This window comes from Xiphophorus couchianus, chromosome 24, assembly GCF_001444195.1.
Source record: "Xiphophorus couchianus chromosome 24, X_couchianus-1.0, whole genome shotgun sequence".
Lineage (NCBI taxonomy): Eukaryota > Metazoa > Chordata > Actinopteri > Cyprinodontiformes > Poeciliidae > Xiphophorus > Xiphophorus couchianus.
In genome coordinates this window covers 12,221,849-12,243,797 of record NC_040251.1, presented here as the reverse complement: position 1 = coordinate 12,243,797, position 21,949 = coordinate 12,221,849, and the positions used below count along the sequence as shown (strand labels likewise).

Genomic DNA, 21,949 nt, shown 5'->3' with positions numbered 1-21,949 from the left:
ATCAATTACTAAATTAGTTTATTTCTAAAATGTTTTGATTTATTGTATCAGCCCTAGAATACATTTATTTTTATTTTGAAAGTATTAACTTAAGGTTAAATTCTTTAGCTTGTTATGTTTGAGATTATGTACTTATTATTTTCCATATACTTAAGGTATAAAGGAAAAAAATACATATTGACATAAAAACTTCTCTTTTTTTTAAAATCTTATTTTAAATAAGGAATAATAAAAAAAATGACAAGTTTTGGTGTATTTTTTCACAGCTTTTGAAAGTCTAAATGTAATGTCTTATCTCTCTTTTTGTTTGCTTTAATTTAATTATTTTATTTATTTATTGTATTTAATTTTTAAAAAATCATATAAAACATTTTTGATTATGTTTTTAGCCTTTTGGATCACTTTTGATTATCGAATTTATTACATTTTATAAAGCAATCACTTCCATATAATCCAATTTAAAAAAATCTAAATATCGATAATAGCATTTTGTTAATATTTTACATTTTAATAGTCAAAGTTTAATATGATTTGTAAAAATTTTTGTTTATTCACTAATTTGTCTAAAGTATTTTTTCAGTATATTTCACAATTAAGGAAAATAAGAAATTAATTAATTTAGAAAACAATCTGCATCTTAGTGCATTTTTAGCCTGGTTTAACCTCGGAGTAATATTTGTATTGGTTATATTTATTTTCATACAGCTGCTGATGTAAAACACGCATAAAACTAATTGGGTAGTAAAAATAAAATGATAACATAAATTTATTTTATTAACCTTCTTTCATCTCTTAGTTTGATGTGTTTGGTGTTAGTCTAATTTAATTGCATTACACTGCCAGCGCTATAATAAATGTTATTAATTTGATGTGTCAACCTAACTCTGTTATCTCTACCGAACTTGCGCAGCAGATTTAAACCCCCTCATGTTGACGCTCGGTTGAGCCAATCAGAACGAAGCTCCTCCGCTGGTCAGCCAATCACAACAGGCGTCGCAGACTTCGGTGGTTTTGCAGCTGAAGGATAAGTCCGACAGAAATGTGAGTATAAATTGTGTTTTTGTCCGGGTTTCTGGTCTGAATTACGGCTCTGGCTGCATGGGAAGTCGGTGGGGATGAAATGTGAAGCCGTAGCTGAGCGGTGACGGCTCGGAGCTGGAAACAGACCTCTGTATGCAGGATGCAGAGTCATGTCTGCGGCAGGACTCCGCTCCAGTTCATCTGTTTTTATGGGAGAACTGGGACAAGTCGACTTCCAGCTGGATTCACACTCTTATATCAGTTTCCACAGAATAGTCCGACCAAGATAAAGTGTGTTTGTTATAGTAGGCTGTGAAACAAAAACACATGAGACTTTAAGCATCAGAAGTATTTTTATATTTTTTAATATCAAACCCGTTTTCATTCTTAATCTTACAGTTTGAATCTCACTCAGAGGACTTGATCTTAGTATTTTGCATGCAAAATTCATTTTACCGCGTTGGTAAGCATATATAATTGAAAGATAATAGGATATTTCCTCAGGTTAAATATCCATCCACGGACTGGAGAAATTTAAACTTGCACCAGTTATTTTATATGTTTGTTTCATATAACGGCATATTTTCTACATACAAAAAAGAGGAGTACGTTTTTGCCAAAATTTGGTGATTTTTTTTTTCTTGTTGATGGCAAAACAATTACATTTTGTGATTGTTTAAAAAAAATGTGCCTAGAAAAAACAAGGAAATTTCAGTTTGAAACGTTGAAAAAAGTTGTAAAAAATTCAGAAATTTTGAGATTAATGTCAGAAATATATATATATATATTTTTTTTTTTAGAAAAAAAGAACAAGAAAATGTCCTAGTTTGAAAAGCTGAAAATGTTCGACTTTTTGAAATGTTCTGGGCTTTTTTGGGGAGGCGGGGGGAATCTACAACCTTTGAAACTCGGAAATTTAAACAATTTTCCCCCTCAAATTTCTGACATTAATCTCAACATTCCTGAGTTTTTTCCTAGCAAATTTGTGACTTTTCAAAGTCAAACGTTTTTGTCTTTTCTAGAAAATCTTTGTGATTTATAGGTGGAGATTGACTCATTTTCTTCTAGCCACAATGGCTAAAACACCATTGTAGTTTTATAAATAGCAATCCTGCAAAAAAACTCTCACAAAACCAATCTCAAGACGTCCATGTTGATGCAGAGTTCATGCAAACCTCCGAGCAGAGCTGTGGAGTCGTACCACCTTCCAGATGTTTGTCTCTCACTTCCTGCAGCAGACCGTCCTCCTCATCATGGCGTCTGGCGCTCTGTTCCCAAGCCTGGTGTCCGGCTCCCGCGGCTCCTCCAGCAAATACCTCGTGGAGTTTCGGGCCGGTAAGATGACGATGAAGGGCAGCACGGTGACCCCCGACAAGCGTAAAGGTCAGGTCTACATCCAGCAGACGGATGACTCCCTCATCCACTTCTGCTGGAAGGATCGCACCACCGGGAATGTGGATGATGTAGGTGACAGAGTGGATTTTTAACCAAACTGACCTGCACCTGGGTTTTCTAATATCACCTTGATTCCTCCGTTTAGGACCTGATTATCTTCCCTGATGATTGTGAGTTTAAACGGGTCAACCAGTGCACCACCGGACGGGTTTATGTGCTGAAGTTTAAAGCCGGCTCTAAAAGACTCTTCTTCTGGATGCAGGTTTGAAGCCAAAACACATCAAACTCTATTGACTTTATCACTAATTTCCTCTTGGAACATTTTTGGCAACAATCGTCCTCCACAGACTGTCTGAATGTTGTTTCATGCTATTTGGCACTTCCACTAAAAGTTGGGCTAATTATTTGAATAGCGAAAGCGATTAATCGCAATAATTGTGATTTACTGATTATTGGAATTATCGGCAACTAATTTAGTAATCAATTAATTGTTAACTTGAGTATACAGACTCAAAAAACCAACATATTCAGAGCAGTATTTGAGCCAAAACTGTAAATATGTTTTAGTCAAATCTCCTCTAGTGGCATAGTTTTATCTTCACCCGACTCAGATTTACTAAATGTGTTGTTGCTTTTTCATCAATAAAAATTTTATTTTCTTATTTAAAAAATAAATTGAATTATTTGTTTATTTGAATCTTTTTATGTATTTCTAGTATAAAAAAAAGCTTAATTAATTAAATGAAAGATCTGCAGATTGGGGTTTTTTTTCTATCTGATTAATCAATTAATCAATAGAATAATAGATACAAGGGTGGATTAATCAGATCATTCACACTTTTCAAATATTTTTTGTTTAAAAAATTGAAGATGGTCATTCTTCCACTTACCAATGATCCACTTTGCATAGATTTGTCACATGAAAGCCAAATAAGACACATTGAAATTCAAAAGCTGTGTATACTTTTATGACAACAATGAAAGTTATTTAAAATTTGTAGTGTATCAGTTATTATTTTCTGTTTTCAGGAACCGAAAAACGATAAGGATGATGAGTACTGCCGCAAAGTGAACGAGTACCTGAACAACCCGCCCATCCCAGGCGCTCTGGGCAGCAGCGGCAGTGGAGGACACGACCTGTCTGCACTGGGAGGTAAAATACGCCAATATTTAAACTTTATGATGATAAACCCTCAGCTCTGCATGATTGTTATTCCTTCTTCTCTTTCTCTAAAGGTGAGGGTGGTCTGCAGAGCCTTCTGGGCAACATGAGTCACAACCAGCTCATGCAGCTCATTGGACCAACTGGACTGGGGGGGATCGGTACGTGAAGGCAGCAGTGTGGAGATAATTTGTTGTAATTAGGGATGTAAACAATAAATTTATAATTGTCATTTAATTGTTTGTTAGATTAAATTACTGATAAAGTCCGGTTAGACGGTATTTTTAGTGTTGTAGTTTGGCCGCCATCCAGCAGAGGGCACCGCTGGTCATCCGTAAGTGGAGCCATTGAAGCACATTAAAGATGGTGGCGCCGCCATGCTGTAACGGAAAAGAGAAATGGTCCGTACAGAATCCAGTGTGAGGAAAAAAATACACATTATGCGGTTCTGTTTCAAAATATAAACACTCGACAAATTCATTAAGTCTTTAATAGCGCTCATTTAGCTGAGCTGCCTGTCGGAACCCCGTCGACTTTATCAATGAAAATAACCGATTTGCTATGAAGACGACGTGATGAGAGAAAAGGTGTAACGAAGAAAGATGGGGAGAAAATGGATGATGGAGAAAAACATGATTTTCGTGAGTTAATTCACTTCATGGAGCGAAGTTTTAACTTTCTTTAAAGAGCAACAACAGACGGTGCTTCTGAATGGACATCTTTACTTTTTTTAATTTCTACTCTAATGTGAGAAAAGTACAATTTCCTGGGTTTTTTTCCAGTTTGATTTTTAATACATCTAACACAAAAAATGTTAAATTTCTTTAATTTTTTAAATTTAGCATATGAAAAATGTAGCACTTTGTGTTGTGGAAAGATGGACGGTCCTCTTGATACAAGAGAAAGCTCATGTTTTTAAGAAAATGGCCGCTCATTTGATCAAGTTTAGATGAATTAATTGGTAACTTTCAGCCGTAGTGGTAATGTGTGTTTCTCCTGATGTCAGGCGGTCTGGGGGCTCTGGCCGGGCCGGGCTTGGCCAACCTCCTGGGCAGCAGCAGCAGCAGCAGCAGCAGCAGCGTTCCTGCAGTCAGCAACTCCACCACCAGGTGCCTCAGTGTGTTTTCATTATAGAAGCAGCTTCAAATGGAGGCTGACTCTGATCTGATTCCTGTTTTCCAGTCCGTCCACCGCCGTCACGCCGACCTCCACCTCCACCCCCAGCCGGCTGGGCTCCACCCAGGTGCCCACCACTCCCATCACCCCCCTGGCCACTTCTTCACCCTCCCCCACAGCCTCCACCCTCTCCATCCCTGCTGCCACTGCTGCTGCAGCCGCAGCCAATCCCACGCAGCCCATCCAGCTCAGAGACCTGCAGAGCATCCTGGCCACCATGAATGTCCCGGCCAGCAGCCAGGGAGGTGAGGAGGGGAACATCCATCCATCCATCCAATTATCTTATCATCCATCCATCCAATTATCTTATCATCCATCCATCCAATTATCTTATCATCCATCTATCCATCCATCCAATTATCTTATCATCCATCCATCCAATTATCTGATCATCCATTCAATTATCTTATCATCCAATTATCTGATCATCCATCCAGTTATTTGATCATCCATCCATCCAATTATTTGATCATCCAATCATCTGATCATCCATCCAATTATCTGATCATCCATCCATCCATCCAGTTATCTGATCATCCATCCATCCAACATTTGCTGTTTCCTACATTTGCTGTTTTTACAGGTTTTTTTCATTGAAAAATTGACCTTATAGTAAAAATCTTGTGTAACTTTGTATTGAACCTTTTCATTTATACTTTAGTAATTGACCAAATTGAAATGGGAACAATAACATTTTCAACCATCCAATCAGAAAAATGCCTCATTGAGTTTCTAAAACATCAAACTTTGTAAAACCCAAACAGCTGCTGTGTTTCACTGCAACGCTCAGTGGCAAAAGTCTGACGTTTTGTCGCGAATTTGTAAATGCCAGAAAGGGAAAAAGCATTTCAAAAGGTTTCGCTGCCAATGTCTTGCACAAAAAGATAAAGACCAGTTTTGGTGCGTTTGTTTCTTACAGTGGACCTAGCTAGTGTGTTGACCCCTGAGGTCATGGCTCCCATCCTGGCCAACCCGGAGGTGCAGCAGAGACTGACGCCCTACCTGCCGTCCGGCGAGTCGCTGCCGCAGAGCTCAGAGGAGCTGCACAACACGCTCAGCTCGCCTCAGTTCCAGCAGGTACAAACATCGTCCTCCGATCAGGAATTAAAACCGTGAGCTCGGCTCGTTTTTGTTCACTGCTAACATTTGTGTTTGGTTTTTGTGTCTATTCAGGCTATGAGCATGTTCAGCAACGCTCTGGCGTCTGGCCAGTTGGGGCCTCTGATGAACCAGTTTGGTCTCCCAGCTGAGGCTGTAGATGCTGCCAATAAAGGAGGTCAGTCTCTAAACCAGAGGTGCCCAAACTTTTCAATGTTCTCCAAAATCATCAGCTTAAAAGCGGGTCGAAAAAATGTCATTTTTAAAATCTAAAATCACCAAAAGATATTGTCGTTTTTTTTTGTTACCTACTCAACAATAAACTAAACATTTTAATTTTGTTAATCTTATTATTTCAAGCAAGTTTTTAAAAACAAAACTTTGAATAAAGTTCAAACACTTTATTTGAACCTCTGTGCAAAAGACAAGTAACCAAGAACAAGATAAATAACTTACCTCAACTTTTCTGTCTGAAAAGTAGTAGGAAGAACTGAACACCAAAAACTAATCATCATAAAACACTTTCTGTATTTAGCCAAGTTTTAATGTAGCAATTACAAGCAGATTTAGGTGAAATTTAGAGTCGATGAGTAGATGTGGTCCTTGTTGCCATGACGATGGAAGGAAACCAGAAACAATAGTCACTTTGTGATCATTTTTGTTAATAGATTTTAATTTAAAACTTGTAGTTTTGTCCTGATTTATTCTTGAGTTGTGGTCGGTGGGCGTTTGAAGACCCCTGCTCAAAATGCAATAGAGTGAGTCATGGTTCCAAATGTTTTTATGTTTCCAATTAGATTTAAAAAGATTAAACTGTAATTTTTACTCTAGAACAAAGCAATTAACATCTATACTTTTTTGCAAATTAGGATTTTACATTAAAACATTAATTTAACATTTCCCTAACCTGAATAATCTGTGATATCACTACAATATTTATAGTACTTACTGCGGTCTTTTTTTTGTTTGGTCTTCATTTATTTTTATGCTACACTAGCACCACCTGCTGGTAGCATCAACAATGACGGTGCACTTTGCTCCTCTTTGCTCATTTATTGAGAAACTTAACATTAGACTCATATATAGAGTCATGTTAAAAAATTAGATGATACTTTCAGATCAGGATTGTTTATCAAATTAAAAGTTCTTTTAAAAATAATAATTTTAATACACCTTTCATTGGTTCATTTGAAATAATTGAATAAGGTAATTTATAAGGTTATAAAATACTTTATTATCCCAAAGGAATTGTTGCAGATGGTGATCCTGCTGGCAGGAAGAAACTCCACTAGCAGTCAGTGTTTTGCGACAAGAGGCCTCTGACTGAAGACGGTTGTTTTATGACATGATGTGCTAACAGCTCATTTTCTGGGCAGCAGAGACGATATTCCACAGAAACAAGTTGCTGTTGGCAAACACTGCTAATCCATCTCATTTGCTTTTGCCGCTCCTATTTAAATTTCTGTCTGGCCTGAACGGTTAGAAGAGTCTGGGAAATGACTCTTACTCATTATGGTTGATGGAAGAGATTGTTTGAACTCATTCGTTTTTCCTGAATTGTTCCTTTATTCCTTGTTCAGTGTTTTAATCTCGTATTCAAAGATGTTTTATTTGAATTAATACTATTTGCTCACGTTTTCTTGTAGATGTGGAGGCTTTTGCCAAAGCAATGGAGACGGAGACGGAGACGAAGTCAGACCAGGAGAGTGACTCCAAAGACAAGAAGGACGACGACGAAGACATGAGTTTGGACTAAATGCTCTTTAAAGAAGGCTAACACTATTATTTATACCTATTTATTTACCTGTTGCTGCTTAGTTTCTGTTACTTAAAGACCTGATGTGGTAACTGTTGCTCCAGCCTCAGCTGATCTCATCTGTAGACATGACTCCCTGCCTGTCTCACCATGTTAACTTGTCCTTATCCCAGGAGGCAGTAAAGTCTAAATTAAAACTTTGTTGATGCTTTAATGACTGATTGTTTTGCAACAGATTGGGTAAAGCTTGCCTTAAATTGGATTAAAAATCCATGAATCATCTGTTTACCTGAGATTAGGTGGTGGAGGCAGAGGCTCCAGGAGGGAAAACCAAACAATTTTCAGTTTTAAAAATTGGGCCTCTGCCTTTTTAAAGGGGAAGTATGTGTTGTTCAGGCACATGGTGACATTTTATAGCACAATCAAGTAATGTTATTACCTTCAGTTGTTATAAAAATGCTACATATGTCAAATATGACAAAAGAAATTTGACTTTGTAATTTAACTCCTTGAAATTGGGCCTCTGCCTCTTTAAAAACTCCTGTTTCTGAAGGAAGCCATTATGACATGGCTCCTTTATGAACTCTTTAATAAAGGAGCCATGCGTTTTTTACCAGCGTTTCAGAAGTAGCTCCTATAATGAGCTCAGCTGATGCGCAGCTCCATCAGGTGTTTGCTAATTGCTTCTGGCTAGTTTGAAGGAGTTTGGGGAAAATTTGGAAGCTGCAGCTCAGAATGAAGAGCTGAATGGTTACCATGGAGATTTTGGGGTGGAAAAAGATTGGAAAAACACAGTTTTCCAATTAAGCTTTGTTTTGGATTAGACCAGAGTAACTTTCTGTTCATAATCCTGAAATAATAAAATAAACATTTAATATGCTAGATTTAAACACGTCCTGCAGATTTGGATGTTTAGTTCAAACTCTCTTTACTACATCTGACTGAATCGCGTCTAAATTAGGTCATCATTATCTGGAGACGCAATGTTTGAAAAAATTGCGTCTGTGGGAAAAAATAAAAATAAAAAACTGGGAAAATAATAAGACTAACATCATCATGTTTGGACAGTTTTACTGATACTACGGTTTTTCAGGCACTTTTTTACCATATTCACACAAATGCTAAAATCTTAGGAGATACGTTAAAATCCACCCATGTGCACTGAAAAAAAACTACAATCAGCTGTTTTCCATTAACCTCCAATGGAAAAACTTCTTTGGGTTGGATTTTAGGAGCTACTGAAATGAATTTAAATTCCTGAGAACTGAAAGACAAACGAAACAAATCCCTGCAGAATTACAAACAGTAAATACTATACATAAGTTTTTTTAAATGTGACACCACTGTGGTATTACAGCACGTGAGGACGACCAACACCAGTCAGAACTGCCACAATAACATCCTGTTTTCAGTACAAATATGAATCGCTGTGAGACAAGATGATTAAATTAAATTAAAGGTCACTTCTCAGCCTTCTGAGTTCTGTTCTCACAGCTAAAAATGCTTCACAGTGTCAGAAACCCAATTAAAAAATCTATCGTTTCAAGTTTAAATACAACAGCCTGTAGAATAAAAATCCACAAAGCTACATCTCTCTCTTTTTGCCTCTAAAACACACAAATCACAGCCACTACTACCTGTAAATACAAGTTAAGAACATTATGGTGTTAAAAAAGATGCATCACGAGAAACCAAAAGTAAAAGCACATTTAATGTGCCGAATGAGCATCTCTAACATAGAGCGCATGACTGGATCTTCACGTACAAAAAGACATTCGAGACGCTCACGACCTACAGTGTTTGACAAAAAATGTAAACGATTCCCCCTCCTCGCATTTAAAATAAATAGAAACAGAATCATTTATTTCAAACAGCACAGCTTATAAAAGGTGACGGTTCCGGTGCTGCGGCGGCCCGTCTAACCCTGCTGCACCAGTCGGCGGTAGTGCGGCATGACCTTGCTCTCTGGGAGGTACAGTCCCATCTCCAAAGCCACCAGAACCGGGAACTCCAGAGGAATCAGCTCCCGCCGGTTGATCCGGAAACACTCCTCCAGCTTCTGCTCGTCCAACAGGAGACAAAACGCAGAGGAAAAGTTTCAGATACCGACTACACGACTCTGGTGAACTAATCCAGTCAAACCAGGACAGAGACATATTCTCAAAATGTTGTTACAAGCACACACTTAAGTGTGTTATTAATTTAGTAAAGAGAGGAGAAATAGAGAAAAACAAAACAGACTGAAAATGAAAGCACAGAAGACAAAGACAGAAAAATATCTTTCTGAGAGAAAGGAAGAAACAAAAAGAATAGGTGGAAAGAGAAAAAGAACAAAAAGAAAGTAAAAGGTAAAAGGAGAGAAAAATGGAAAAGAAAGAAAGCGAGATTGAAAGGTAATCTTCAGAATGTTTAAGTTAAAATAAATACAAAAGCCTTTTTTAAAATACAGACTTTAAAGTTTCAAAACCTTAAACAATCTCAACATTTTCAATATTTATATTTCTACAAAGTTTAAAAACTGTACATCTCTTTTCCTTCCCTCATAAAATCCTAATTAAACGAATTAAAGTTTGTTTCTGCGATGAGATGGGGGGTGTACATACTTTTTAAAAATCACTGCATTTGATGTTGAATGTCACGACTTTGTGGGACAGCCGGCCGATCAAACGTAAGAAATCGTTTCATTCAACAAACAGCATGTCAAGACTTTGAAACCCGTCGCCAAGGTTACTACTCCGTCTCTTAGTTTGAGTCGCAGCTTTCATTCTCCTGCAGCAGCCGTTGCCATGGAAACTACAGGTACAGCAGCTAATTCTCAGTTAGAGACAAACATATCTGTTAAAGTAAGTAAATGCATTAAAGGCAACAAATAGTTTCCACTGTTTTTCTGTTTTATAAGCAGATCAGTGCTGCGGTTTTTAATTGGGGCTGAAGCGATTAATCAGATTAATCGATAACTTAATAAGCGAACGATTATTTCAACAATCAGTAATTGGAGTATAAAGACTGTAAAACATGCCATTTGCTGAAAGAACATAGTGAGAGCTGTAATTAAGCCAAAACTGTGCAAAAGATATAAAAAACATTCCTTTATCTTTAAATATGTTCCACCTAAAATGGTGCATTTTCAGCTTCACCTGGTACTAATTCTGTAAAAACAAAACATAAATCTTCTATTAACCACTAGAGCAACAGATTAGCAATTCACTATATTGATGTTAAGTCAAGCAGAAAGACCTGAGCTTTTCAAATGTTGATGTTAGAAGTGTTTCTTTGAGCTGCAGACGAATCCTTTGCTACAAATGATCAAGCGTTCACTAAAGAAATGCTATGATACTGTATTTTAGACAACAAGATGTTTATTTTCTTATTTAAAATTGAGCCAACTACTTTATTTGCATCCTTTAATATATCTATAATACTGTATAAAACACTTAAGTGGTAAAAGAAAAATCTGTAGAATGTGTCCGTTTTTATGCAATTAATCGTCCATAATTGATACAAAAATCAATTACCAAACTAATCATTAGTCGCAGACCTATTTTTAATTTGTTTAAGTTGTTTTGTGAGCAATCCACCTAAAAAAAAAAAAACAAAAAACAAAACAGCAGCTTCACTTTAGAGACATGATGACTGAACAAATATTTCTGCCTGTAGCTGCAACAAAACATTTTGAGAAAGTTTTGAGTATTTTTGTTAAAAAGAACCAGATTGTTTTAATTACAAGGCTGTTGATGAAGCCTAGTAAATTGATGTAAATTGATGCGTATAAACCTTTAAACATCTTTACATTCTCTGGTTCACCATATAATAGGGTGACCATATTTTCAGTTGGGAAAACCAGGACACGTTGTGGGGGGAGGGGTCTGAAAGCGGGGAAACTCTTTTGTAAATCGTCGGTAAACATACATTTGCGCTTTGGCATGTTGTTGGCGTACTGACAGCCACGCTATCTATCTTCTGATTAAGAACAGGGCTGCCGTGCACAGTGCCCTAGTGCCCTAGTGCCTGTAAATTTAATGGTCCAATGAAGGTAATTTAAAAAACAGGACATTTCCTCACTTTCTAAAAAAAACCCGGGACGTCCGGGACAGGACGTGAAATACGGACATGTCCCGGGAAATACGGACGTTTGGTCACCCTACCATATAAATAAGATCATCCAGCTCTTAAATTACATTTTGTTCAGATAAACTACACAAGATAATAAGGAGAAGCTGTTTAGAAAATACCCCTGAGGTGAATGAAGCGCTCAGGGTCTTGTTATTAACGGTTCTGCAGTCTTTAAATCAGATCCTGTTAGCGCCGTTAGCCTGTTTACTCACATCAATGAGCTGCTTGACTTCTGGTTTCCGCAGATCGCTGCTGATCTTCGCAGCCAGCAGAACGCACGCGGCCGCCACAAGCTTCCTGTTCTGCTTGTTGAGGCGACCTTGCAGTACCAGTTTCTCAAAGTAAACAAAGGCCATCGCTATGGTGACCGGCTGCAGGCCGCACTCTTCGCTCACGGCCCTCATCTCCCTCTTCAGGCTGGCAGAGAAGAAGAAGAAGAAGAAGTCACAGTTACTCCATTGTTTGCAAACAAAGAGTAAGTTGTATCGGCCGGAATGGCAAAAACACGAAAGTATTTCTGGTCTAGTGTCTTGTGCAAATATCGAATTTTAAATAAGACAAAAACTTACTTTTCAGCAACATACAGGAGCTTTTTTTTAGGTGAGTAATTCCTTATTATTGATGAAAAAGTACTAGTTCCACTGGCAGATTATTTCTATTATGAAATGGGGTAAATGTTTTATTATAAGTGAAATAATCTGCTACTGGAGTTTTTCATCAATATTAAGGAATTATGTTAGTTTTGTTTAATTTCAAATGCATTAACATATTTACTCTAGAAACTAGACCATATTTACATGGTAAGATTTTGTGCTTTTGCAGTGTGATCATGTTGAGAGAGGACGATTCTAAAACCACAGAAGAAGAAGAGAAGCACCTTCTTATCTTGCTCAGTGTCAGCTTGATGTGAGGAAACTTCTCCTTGAAGGTTTCATTCATGTCCTTCTTCAGATCGGACGGTTTCACGTATTCAATAATGGTCGTCTGCAGAGACGGGAAATAAACCAGCAGCTCAATACAAACCTGCGGTTTTCACACACACACACGTTTGCATGGCTATCTTTGTGGGAACTTTCCATTGACTTCCACTCATTTCTACAGCCTAAACCTAACCAAAACTCAAATCACACCTTAGTCATAAATCTAATCCCTGACCCAAAAACAGCGTTTTCCCTTGTGGGGACCAGGCTTCGCTCCCCACAACGTACTGTGTCAGTTAAAATGGTCCCCACAAGGTATTACAAACAAACGCACACACACTAAGGGCTAAAGGTTACTGCCACGTGACACAACAAGGATACAGTATCACATGAGCGCGGCATAAAGGAGGTATTCTCTCTCCAGAGGTTGTAAAGACTCGGCGGACTGACTGAACGATTTACAAGTCAAATAAAACCTGTATCCTGATTTCTGCAACCAACCTCAGAGAGTCCAGATGGTCAAGAGAAACCAGGATACGACCATCTGTGTGAGTTATATTCTGTTCATATTGTGTTTAACATGTTTGCTCTTACAGATTAACTGTTATTGCTTTGTTTGTCACAAATTTTAAAGGGAAGGTATAATGCAAAATTAACATTTTGCACATTTTTATACCTCAATTGGGTCTCAGCTGCTTTTAAAAACAAACCAAGTGCTTCAAAAAAACAAATCACCCAGCTGTTTTTTGGTAATAAGTTAATATTTTTCAGTGTCTGGAAAATGAATCATATCAAAAACCTCCTGATTAAGTCACATTCAATGGGCACTCTCTAGTTGCTTAGCAACCTAATCCAAGCCCAGCTCGTTACCTAGCAACTTAAGTAGAATTCTAGAATGTTGGGTCACCTGGCTTTACCGCTCTAAGCGCTGTACAATGGCTACTGGAAAAGACAAGAGTTTTTCTTGTTGGCTGCCATTTAGAAACCACTTGCTGCATTCTAGTTGGTTATGCAGGAGGCTCTACTAATGCTTTTCAAAGATGTACGGTTGTATAATTACGCATCTGTTTGCAGCCATTTTCACATGTGAGTGTAAACATTGCGTTGGGATTTAAAGTGACAGGAGGCCTAAAACACCTCATTCTGAAAGGAGCTCAAAACAGGCAGAACTGAGTAAACTAAAATCTGATTATCTAGGAATAATTTTGTGTGAAAAATGTAATAAACATGCTTTGTAAAGCCCATAGACCTATCCTAATCTGACCAAACGTGCCAGAGCTCTGCTTCGGTTGCTAGGTGATGGGCTGGGCTCAGCTAGGGTTGCTAGGTAACGGGGCAGCATCAGGAGGTTTTTGAAATGGCTAATATTCCAAAAACAGTAACTTATTACCAAAAATGGATGCAGCAGAAACCCAAATAACATTAGAAAAACATTTAAAATGTGAATTTTGTATTATAGATCCCTTTAAAAACAAACAAAAGTCCATAATTTAACAATTCAACTCGGCCTCTTGTGAGGATTTGTCTTAACTTTTCTTCAAACTGCAGGGGAATTAGATCTATTTTAACTCTATAATCTAATTTGATGAAATGTGTTAGGATTTAATCAAAACTTCATTAAATAATTAAAATGTAATTTGATTTCTGCAGCGTTTTCTTTTACATCTAATAAAAAATAAACACAATTTAACACTTTTTTTTGTTTTTATTTCCACAGAGATAATCAGGAACAAAAAAAGAAGCTGCAGCTCTGCTCACCACATATGATGCAAATATCAGAACCCTTTTATGTCTCCCACACGGCCACCGGGGGTCACTGAGCAGGTTGGGGTCATAATCCCTGACCTCCTCTATGTCTGCAACACACAATCCAGAGAACCATCAGAGCTGGGGGGAAGTGTGTGTGTGTGTGTGTGTGTATAAGCTTGGAGTCATACATGGGTCTTGCGGTGTGCCGCTGTTTGGACGAGCAGGAGTGAAGCCTTTTTGCCCGTTGCCACGGAAACGACTCTGAGGGGTCTGAGATGTGCAGCTCTCCAACACGCTGCAGCTCTTCTGCCTCACCAAGGCGTTGGTCGGGAACAGAAGCTGAGCGTACGACACCGTCTGAAAACGAGAAATTGTACCATTTATCTTTTTTTTTTTGGTTATTGTAATTATTAAGCTAACACTTTTATAAGGATTTTAAAAAACAAAAAATGTCAGATGTTTACATACAGCTGGGGGCTGCAGCTAATGATTATTTTAGTAATCAATTATTCTGACTATTAATCAGGAGATCTGACAAAAAAAAAGACAATCTGCAGATTTTGCACTTAATTACTAAAGCTTATTTTACAGAATACACATGAGTTGGTTGGTTGGTTGGTTGGTTGGTTGGTTGGATAGATGGATGAATAAATGGTTGTATGAACGGATGGATGGATGGACAGATTGATGATGTGCAGATTGGCTGGTTGTGTGATGGATGGTTGGTTGTACGGTTGGATGTTTGTAAGAATGGTTGGTTGGTTGTACGGTTGGATGTACGGTTGGATGCTTACCTTTCCGGTGGCGCCCAGCTCCACTCCTTCCAGTGACGGCAGCAGATCCGCAGCCACCACAGAGGACAGCCTCTGCCTCTGAGCGTCCAGCTTCGGGTCACTGTTCAAACACACAAACATTTCTACGTAATTACCGGCACCAACCCGGCTCTCCTCCGAGAATGACGTGGGTCAGGCGGGTGGATGATGAGAACGTAAAAGTGAGGGTGGGTGGTGTTGCTCCCTGCTGGGAGAAGAGGAGGTAGCTGCGTTCTTAGTACCTGAGGTGAGCTCTCTCTCCATAGGGCAGCACTGAGAAAGCAGCATAAAGCGATCGCTTGGTACAAATCAGCATGATCCTGCAGGACACAGCGTGAACAGGCAGACAGAACAGATGGAATGTCAGTCTACAGACAGCAGCGACAAGAACCGCCAGGATACACACCACAGACATCAGCTGCAGTGGCCAGGGATGGGCAATCACCTTGAGAGGCCATGGGAATTTAAATTTATAAGCAAAACATGAAAACTACACATTACTGAGATCAATACTAATCAAATTTTATGTTTTTCTCCATTAGAGCAGAAACCAATAGCAATATCGAAGCCTTTATATTACTCTATGGGCTGCAGTCACAACGATTAATCAGATTAATCTATTATTGAAATAATCAATAATTGATTTAGTAATCAATTAATCGTTAATTTGATTGTACAGACTCAAAAAAATGACAATTTGCTTAAGAGCAGTAATTAAACCTAAATTGTACAAAAAAAATACAATTTAAGCATTTAAGATAAAAAACCCCATCTGTTTGCTTACTTACTTAAAATTTAGCTATTGTGCCAATTCCTGCATAACTAAACTGTCATGAATTTCAGTAATGTTGATTAATCTCTATTAAAGCACCTTCTGCTATGAAATAATTCAAAATATAATCACCAGATTAGTCCTAAACGGAATTTATGTTTACTCTGAGTTTTTCACATTTTTTTGCTGCTGATGCTTCTTTTGCTACAAATAAATCAAGCGTTCACTAAAGGAATGACATATTACTGCATGTTAGGCAATAAAATGTTTATTTTCTTATTTAAAATGTGAGTTGAATTATGTGTTTATTGCAGCTTTTAATATATTTCTAAAATTGTATCAAAAAGTCTGCAGATTATGGCAATTTTTAAAAATCAGATTAATCGATTAATTGTCAGAATAATTGATAACTTAAATGCTTGCAGCCGTAGTCACAACCCAATCAAATAACCACCAAAATAAACTTTAAATTAGCATTTATCATCAGTATTATCAAAATAAATAAATGTTTTGTTGGACTTCTAGTCCATATCGCCCATCCCTAGCAATGACACAGAAATAAGTCACAGAGCCACATCTAGAGACGGTTTCTAGTGAAGCTACACGGCTGTGAAAAACCACTGAAAGCAACGACACCCGGCTCACTTTCACCATCACAGTCAAGTCACAGAGCTAATAATGAGGTCTGGATCTTCAGAAAGTGCCAAACACCAACCAGCCTCGGGTTAGATATTCAGAAAGTCTTCGGCAGGTCAAATGAAGTCAAGTCGCTCTCGTAAAGTGCTGTTTTATTCTTTTTTTTTTTACATTTATGCACCTTAATAATTTACTTTTTCACAGAAACGTGGAGCATGAATTATATATTTTTTCCACCATGTATGGAGGACTTTCTGAGGGAAAGTGTCTCTGTGCTGAATTCTTGTGTGTTCAAATTTCTACTGGAAACCAAATGTATGAATTTCACCATAACATTTATTGGTAATTATTACAATTAAAACACTAAAAAAACAACAACATTTTAAGCTGCACAAAGGTAAAGTCAACCTCTCAATGCAAAGAGTTTAATTTAACTATAAAAGCAGCTGTATTTTAACAGAGAAGCACTCTGCTAATGTTATTGTTGTTTTTATTTGTAACATAAAGGCAAAGCGTTTTATTTTGGTTAGGTTTATTTGAATCAGGGAAGCAAAAATCTTACTGCAAGATGTTTGTCTTACCAGACGAAACTGAAAGAGAAAGAAGGTTCAGAAACTTTCTGTTTCACATGCATGAATTTCAAACTTTTGTTTGCCATCAGTCAAATTTAGAACAGACAGCAGCTAATCATTATAAAATATGTACTTTTTTATACATTGCAGTGTAAATATTGTTTTGTAGTATTTATTCACTGTTGATTAGAAAAAGGATATTTTATTTTTTTTATTTTACTGTAGAACAGAGCTGAATGGAGATTTAAAAATTAATATATGTACAGAAGGATTATGATTTTCGTGCAGGTTGGAACAAGCCGAGATAGAATGTAAATGACATTTAAATTTATAATCCGATTCTAGAAATTTGCAGCTCATGGTGAGATAGACTTTGTACATTTTTATTTGTCGTATTTTTGGTTTAGGCGTTGCATGTATGGACAATTAGTCCCTGTTGTTCTGGATGCCATGAAGCAGGAAGGATTTTTCTCTTACTGTTTTACTTAAGGACGTTTGTTGTGATGTGTCACCATGGCAACAAGGTATTGTTTTTACAAGTGGGAGAAACTGATTAGCATTTCAAAAGCTCAAATAAAACATAAACTATGACCGCAAATTTATCCTGTTTATGTATCCCGTTTATCCCAAACCATCTCTTTAATTGATTCCATCTCCTACTCCAACATCTGAGGCAACAAAATCAAATTAGGTGGATTAGCAGTGAAATATCATCTCTGCTGTCCAGAAATTGAGCTGTTCGCATGTCAGGAGACTGCTATGCAGCAACAAGCAGTCTTCAGTCAGAGGCCTCTTTAGGGTCGCTGCAAGACTGGCTGCTACTGGAGAACCTTCCTGCCCACAGCATCACCATCAACGACTCTTTAAAGATGCTTGCATGACATTTAACTTCCCTTTCGGAATAAATAAAGTGTCTTTTAACTGAATATTTAGCTGCTGTCTTTGAGGTGATGTGCACACCTGATAAAGTGAAACATTAAAACAAATTAAAACCAATCAGAATTGTTTTTGTTAGTCTGTAAAAAATGGTCTAGAAGTGTTTTTTTGTTGTTGTTGTTGTATCTTGTATAACTCTCTGAGACTGAGTTGTTTTGGTAAAGAGACACAGGCTGGAGGCAAATCAGCTGAAACACAACACATAAACAAACACACTCTGACTCTATAGAGCTTCTGTACAGAGTAAAATGTGGAGAAACTAGTTCCTCCCAGTGTTTATGACACCACCACAACTAGTAAATGCACAACACACTGGCTTTAGCTCCTCATAAGACAACAATGACATGCTGCTGTAAAAACCTGCCAATAAACACCCACAGCTTCAGAGCTGACAAGCACCTGCTGGAGTTTGAGGTCTTTAACTTACACAATCTAAACGGGTTCGCTTCCCGTCGGGACAAAAACAGAAACTCAAACCTGTGGGACAGTTTAGGATCACTTAGTTTGCACTCAACAGCAGAATAAACACAAACAAACGAAAGCATGTGGAGATGAATATGAAGGAGATGATGACAAGTATGAAAAGTAGAGGTAAATATCTAATCATGTGTAAAGCCAAAATATTCATGGCATCCACTTTTCTGAAGTTGTGTGAGAAACCAGCCTAATCGGACACCAACAGTGTGTTATCTAAGCCTTCTTGCTTCGGGATAACCTTACCGCTGGTGCAATATGGTGTTAGATTTCCTCACTGCACCTCTTTTGGCTTTTGCTAAGCTTCCAAGGGTGATTAAATTCGCCGTGGCAATCCCCAAACAGCAGCTGTGTATCCCGGTTATTTCTCTGTAGCCTCTGTACCAGAATTAATCAGCTTACAACAACTCTATGCAGGAGCATTATGCTGCTGCTACCAAAGTACCTTCATGAATATTATAACAGATTTAGTTTTTCTGTGTTCTGCTCATTAAATGTGATTTTAAAGCAGACGTACCTGCTTCCTCTTGTGTCATACTGCCTCATGCTCTTGATGAAGTGGACTTTCTTTGGTACCTTAGGTCCAGGAGAACCAGAAATGTTCCTCTGCCTGCACAAAAAATAGAAAGAGACGGCTTTACTGGGCGATTTCACAGGCAAACCGAGAACATTCATGTGATGCAGCTCCAGGTCCGGCCAAAGATTAAATGAGACCCAGAGCAGAATTTTCTTTGGGGCCCATAGTGCTGGGCGATATTGCTTGAAAATAAAATGTGATTATTTTTTTTATACCAAATGTGATTTACGATTTAAAATTTTTTTTTTCTCACTTTTTTTTTCTTTAAAAAAAATTACAAATAATTAGGACTGTCACAACAACAAATTTTGCAATAAATATTATGAATTATGAAGACTAAACAAAATTAATATTGTTGTTTTGATTACTTTTTTGAGTATTGATAATGGGATAACGGTGCAACTTTTCCCTCTCAAAGACTAATAAATGTTAATGTTGTTCAGGACACTACACACTGGATCTGGTAGATATTTTAAATATCCAAAAACAATAAATAAACAGACAGTTTTCAAAAACTCACACAACTGAAACCATAAATAAAATGAATTATGAAGTCTCTGTAAACAAAATTGCCCTTCAAAAACATTAATCATTACGATGGAAGCTCATTTTAATTTGTAATCTGATTAATTTATTAATCGTTTATAGGCTTACTTATACATCGGGCCGGCCTTCAATAGGTTCTGTTATTATTAAAAGTAGCTTTATACAACAGCCTTTGGGAGGTAAGTAAAAGGGAAATGAACACAGTTTTCTAACTTAACATTTAAAACAGTTAATGTTATAGACAATTTATATGGAAGACAATCTGGAGCATATGAGTGAATTCCTCTGGTAGAGCAAATCAAAACCATTTCATACGGAAGTCAGTGGCCCGTTTGGAGGCCCACAGTGCTCCGTGGTGACACACTGACAACAAGCCTCACCTCTGCCGGGAATCCAGAGAGTTTCCGGCCGGCGTCGGGCTGAGGACGGCGGGCGTTGATTTGGCCCGGGAGCAGGGCTGGTGTCCGCTTGTCAAAGGAGACAGCGGGATACCCGGAAGCTGCGTCTCTCCCGCGCCGCAGGTCTCTAAAAATACCTCGTTGGGTCCCACAGAATTGGTGGTAGTCGGTCCAGGAGACGTTACCAACGAAGGCCGGACAAAACCGAGTGCCCCGGGTAAACTGAAGGACGAGCCGCTCCCTGGTTCCGCTGCGGGGTCTGTCACCTGGTTGACAGGACCTCCGCTGTCAGTCCGGAGGGGCTTAACCGCCGCGCCGCCCTCTCCGTCCCCGAGTCCGGTCTCCTCGCCGGCGATTTGGTCGGCATTTCCAGCGGTAGGTTGACCCTGGGGTCTTCCATCGAGAGAAATATTGCTGAGGAAGAAAATAGCAGCCCGTCTCCTGAGGGAGTCCTTTGTCTTCCTCCGGTGTTCTCGACGAGCTCTCGTCTGTTTACCGTTACTAGACTGCAGACCGCACAGAGCGGTCGCCATTCTACTCTGAAAATGCAGCTGTTGAGCACAAAGGCAACGAGTACCGGTAAATGCAGTTTAGCCACTCCCACTTAGACGCGATTGGTTGTTAAACTAATTATGCAGCTTAAACCTTGAAAATAAGCGTAGGTGATTGGGTACTTCAGAAAATCCCCTCGCTGCCGGCAGTTGATTGGGTGTAGCGCCGGAAGGGAGGAGTCATGCAAAAAATTATACTTTAAAGGTAATATCTGAAATACGTGGACCATTTTAAATATTAGTCCCCATAAAGTGTTTTTTATGGTCCACCAACTGAAATACATCTTTTAGTTTTGAGAACTTCAAGTAATGAATGATGATTCCTTATTGTTTTTGATAATGTAGTGACATAGATCAAATATGTCTTTTCATAATTTGCACCTTAAAACTGTATTATTGGACCCTTACTTGTCTCTCACAAAGTCCAGATGCCGATAAAAATAGGCCTAAATAATAATTTTAAAAAGTTAGAAACACAAAGAAAGTTGAAAACTAGGTAAAACAAAATTACTTCAATTTGTCAATTAGCTGGCTTTTATTCTAACCACTTAAAAGGCAGAATGTTGTTTGAATTATTGGAAGTTTCAGGCCAAGTTATAGTTATAGACATATTTTTAGAAATGAATCCATCTGTATGACACAAATTGAGTGAAGTAGAGTGGTAACTATTAATTTGTAACTTATACACATCATCCTGGGATCTTTTAAGTTATTTAAATGCTCTGTCACATTAAACTGTTTGCTTTAAAAACAACTCTTCTGAAAATGTGCATGTCTGTGTAAAAAATATATCTTGTAATGATGAGGTAGCAAAGTTATGACTATGAAATACAGTTTTGTAATTATGACGAGCTAAAAAGTCTTGTTTAAATGTGCAACCCTCAAGATAAGCCCGAACAGCTGATAAATGCCTCCTTGTATCATAAACCATCGATATCTGACTACCAACTCTTTAATCATCTTGTTAGGAAAATTTCTTATGTTTTAAAATGTACAGCTTTAGTTGTTTTGTTTTCTTGCACTAATTTAACGATCAGTAGACCTGAAGCCCGTTCAGTCATGTTCAAACACGATTTCATATCAATGCTTACCATAAAACCAAATGCACCTCCTAGCTATTTGGAACCTGTGAAATAGTCGGTTGCATTTCAACCTGTGACTGTCAGATAAAAACTGCAAAATCAACAGCTTGGTATTTAAAACTAATAACAGTATTTAGTGTGACAGTTTGGCTTGGAGTTTCATCTAGGACTCACAGTTATTGGGTTGTAAGAATGAAACTGAAA

The 21,949-nt window shown here is 37.9% G+C and overlaps 2 protein-coding genes across 5 annotated transcripts; one reads left to right on the top strand and one right to left on the bottom strand.

The window, feature by feature from the left end:
- Positions 1-623: 623 nt before the first annotated feature.
- LOC114140338 (proteasomal ubiquitin receptor ADRM1-like) lies at positions 624-8,497 on the top strand. 3 transcript variants are annotated; one of them, XM_028010122.1, is made up of 10 exons: positions 624-1,041; positions 2,259-2,483; positions 2,561-2,677; positions 3,445-3,568; positions 3,652-3,738; positions 4,584-4,686; positions 4,760-4,998; positions 5,673-5,830; positions 5,927-6,029; positions 7,498-8,497. In XM_028010122.1, the coding sequence occupies exons 2-10, from the start codon at positions 2,274-2,276 to the stop codon at positions 7,605-7,607; spliced, it is 1,251 nt and encodes a 416-aa protein (XP_027865923.1). In that variant the 5' UTR covers positions 624-1,041; positions 2,259-2,273; the 3' UTR covers positions 7,608-8,497. The 3 variants fall into 3 exon arrangements, with proteins under 3 accessions (XP_027865923.1, XP_027865924.1, XP_027865922.1); XM_028010123.1 differs by having other exon boundaries at positions 626-1,041; positions 2,300-2,483; XM_028010121.1 differs by having other exon boundaries at positions 626-1,041; positions 2,256-2,483.
- Positions 8,498-8,661: 164 nt separating this feature from the next.
- LOC114140336 (CDK5 and ABL1 enzyme substrate 2-like) lies at positions 8,662-20,693 on the bottom strand. 2 transcript variants are annotated; one of them, XM_028010115.1, is made up of 9 exons: positions 20,095-20,693; positions 19,109-19,201; positions 15,444-15,521; positions 15,184-15,283; positions 14,578-14,746; positions 14,399-14,496; positions 12,598-12,704; positions 11,933-12,137; positions 8,662-9,666 (listed from the first exon to the last, which is right to left on the bottom strand). In XM_028010115.1, the coding sequence occupies exons 1-9, from the start codon at positions 20,643-20,645 to the stop codon at positions 9,526-9,528; spliced, it is 1,542 nt and encodes a 513-aa protein (XP_027865916.1). In that variant the 5' UTR covers positions 20,646-20,693; the 3' UTR covers positions 8,662-9,525. The 2 variants fall into 2 exon arrangements, with proteins under 2 accessions (XP_027865916.1, XP_027865917.1); XM_028010116.1 differs by lacking the exon at positions 15,444-15,521.
- Between the last annotated feature and the right edge of the window lie 1,256 nt (positions 20,694-21,949).